Genomic DNA, 1,352 nt, shown 5'->3' on the forward strand with positions numbered 1-1,352 from the left:
ATATATACGACGGACTTCTTTCAGTTTCCGTCTACCAAATCCACTCATAAGTCTTTGGTCGGCCCGAGGCTACAGTAGAAGACACTTGCCCAAGGTGTCACGCAGTGGGACTGAATCCGGAACCATGTTAAGTCGATTAAAATGACTCTAATGCTTAGACTGGTACTTATTTTATCGATCTGGAAGGGATAAAATGGAAAGTCGACCTCGGCGAATTTTAAATGCAAATCAGAAATCTAGAAGCTATTTTATCGATCGCCATTGCCGAACCGCTAAGTTACGGGGACATTTTATCGGTCTCCTAAAGAACTAAATTTAGTATCTTGTATACTATGTGGTTCAGCGAAGCTGGTCCCCACCAGTATCGGCGCAATGAGAAGTTTATCAATTTCCCGTAATTACGATTCTATTATCTCACTCGAAACGTTAGTGCACCAGCGAAAATGCTTTGCAGTATTCAGCTACATTTCTTTACGCAATGCGATCATACCCTACTGTGTTAGACATTACCTTTCGTTAGCTGAGTTCAATAAACTAAGGATCCGCCGTTTACTGCGTAGTTGAGGCACATCAATCTCACAGTTAACTCGGGTAGATGGTCAGTAATTAACAGTTACCGAACAAGACCTATCGTATTCAAAAAAAAATGCAAATATAAACCATCATTGAGATTTTGGTATTTCAATACATGTAGTGAAGAGAGGGAATTAAAATTTTCTTTGTCAACTTACACACAGAATTTGTAATTATTTGCCATTGAACTACACCAATAAGCTCACAGCTTTTCCAGGCACAGCTAGCTGTTGTCTTTTCAAACCATCTTTGCTTGTTTTTGCGGCATTTATTCCCGTAGAAACATCCATGACACTCTAAATAAAAAAATATATATATATTTCAATATCTACTAATCAGTATTATATAGTGGAAATTTTCTTAGGTAGATTTATTATAAATTAAGAGAAAGTAAACTTGGTTCCGATAGCACGCAACTTATATAATAATGCTTAGATAATAACTTTTGTTCTTTTTTTTCCAATCCGTATATGAAATTTAGTCGGATCAGTTACCTCTATTTCCAGTCCTGTTTTGATAAAAAGATAAACGTGTGAGGAGTATATTGATACCAATTTAATGAACAGATACGTTCTTCTCCTACCCACGAAAGTGACTTAAACAACACAAAAGATTTTGATGTGAAGTGCTAAATCCCATAATGTACAGGAAACTCTGGTATTCAGGTTTTGGTATAGGCGTTGTTTGCTGGTTAGAATTCGTGAACCCTAAATGATAAAAATAATAATAATAATAATAATAATAATAATAATAATAATAATAATAATAATAATAATAAT

General features: G+C 34.9%; 1 protein-coding gene across 1 annotated transcript in view; it reads right to left on the minus strand.

Annotated features, from left to right (window-relative positions):
* The window catches only part of LOC128248056 (uncharacterized), a 13,031-nt gene that overhangs the window by 3,867 nt on the left and 7,812 nt on the right, over positions 1-1,352 (minus strand). Inside the window, exon 3 of the mRNA XM_052968446.1 lies at positions 732-869. Within this exon, the coding sequence (XP_052824406.1) occupies positions 732-869 (138 nt within the window). The remainder of the gene's footprint in view (positions 1-731; positions 870-1,352) is intronic.

Source organism: Octopus bimaculoides, chromosome 6 (genome assembly GCF_001194135.2).
Source record: "Octopus bimaculoides isolate UCB-OBI-ISO-001 chromosome 6, ASM119413v2, whole genome shotgun sequence".
NCBI classification, from domain to species: domain Eukaryota; kingdom Metazoa; phylum Mollusca; class Cephalopoda; order Octopoda; family Octopodidae; genus Octopus; species Octopus bimaculoides.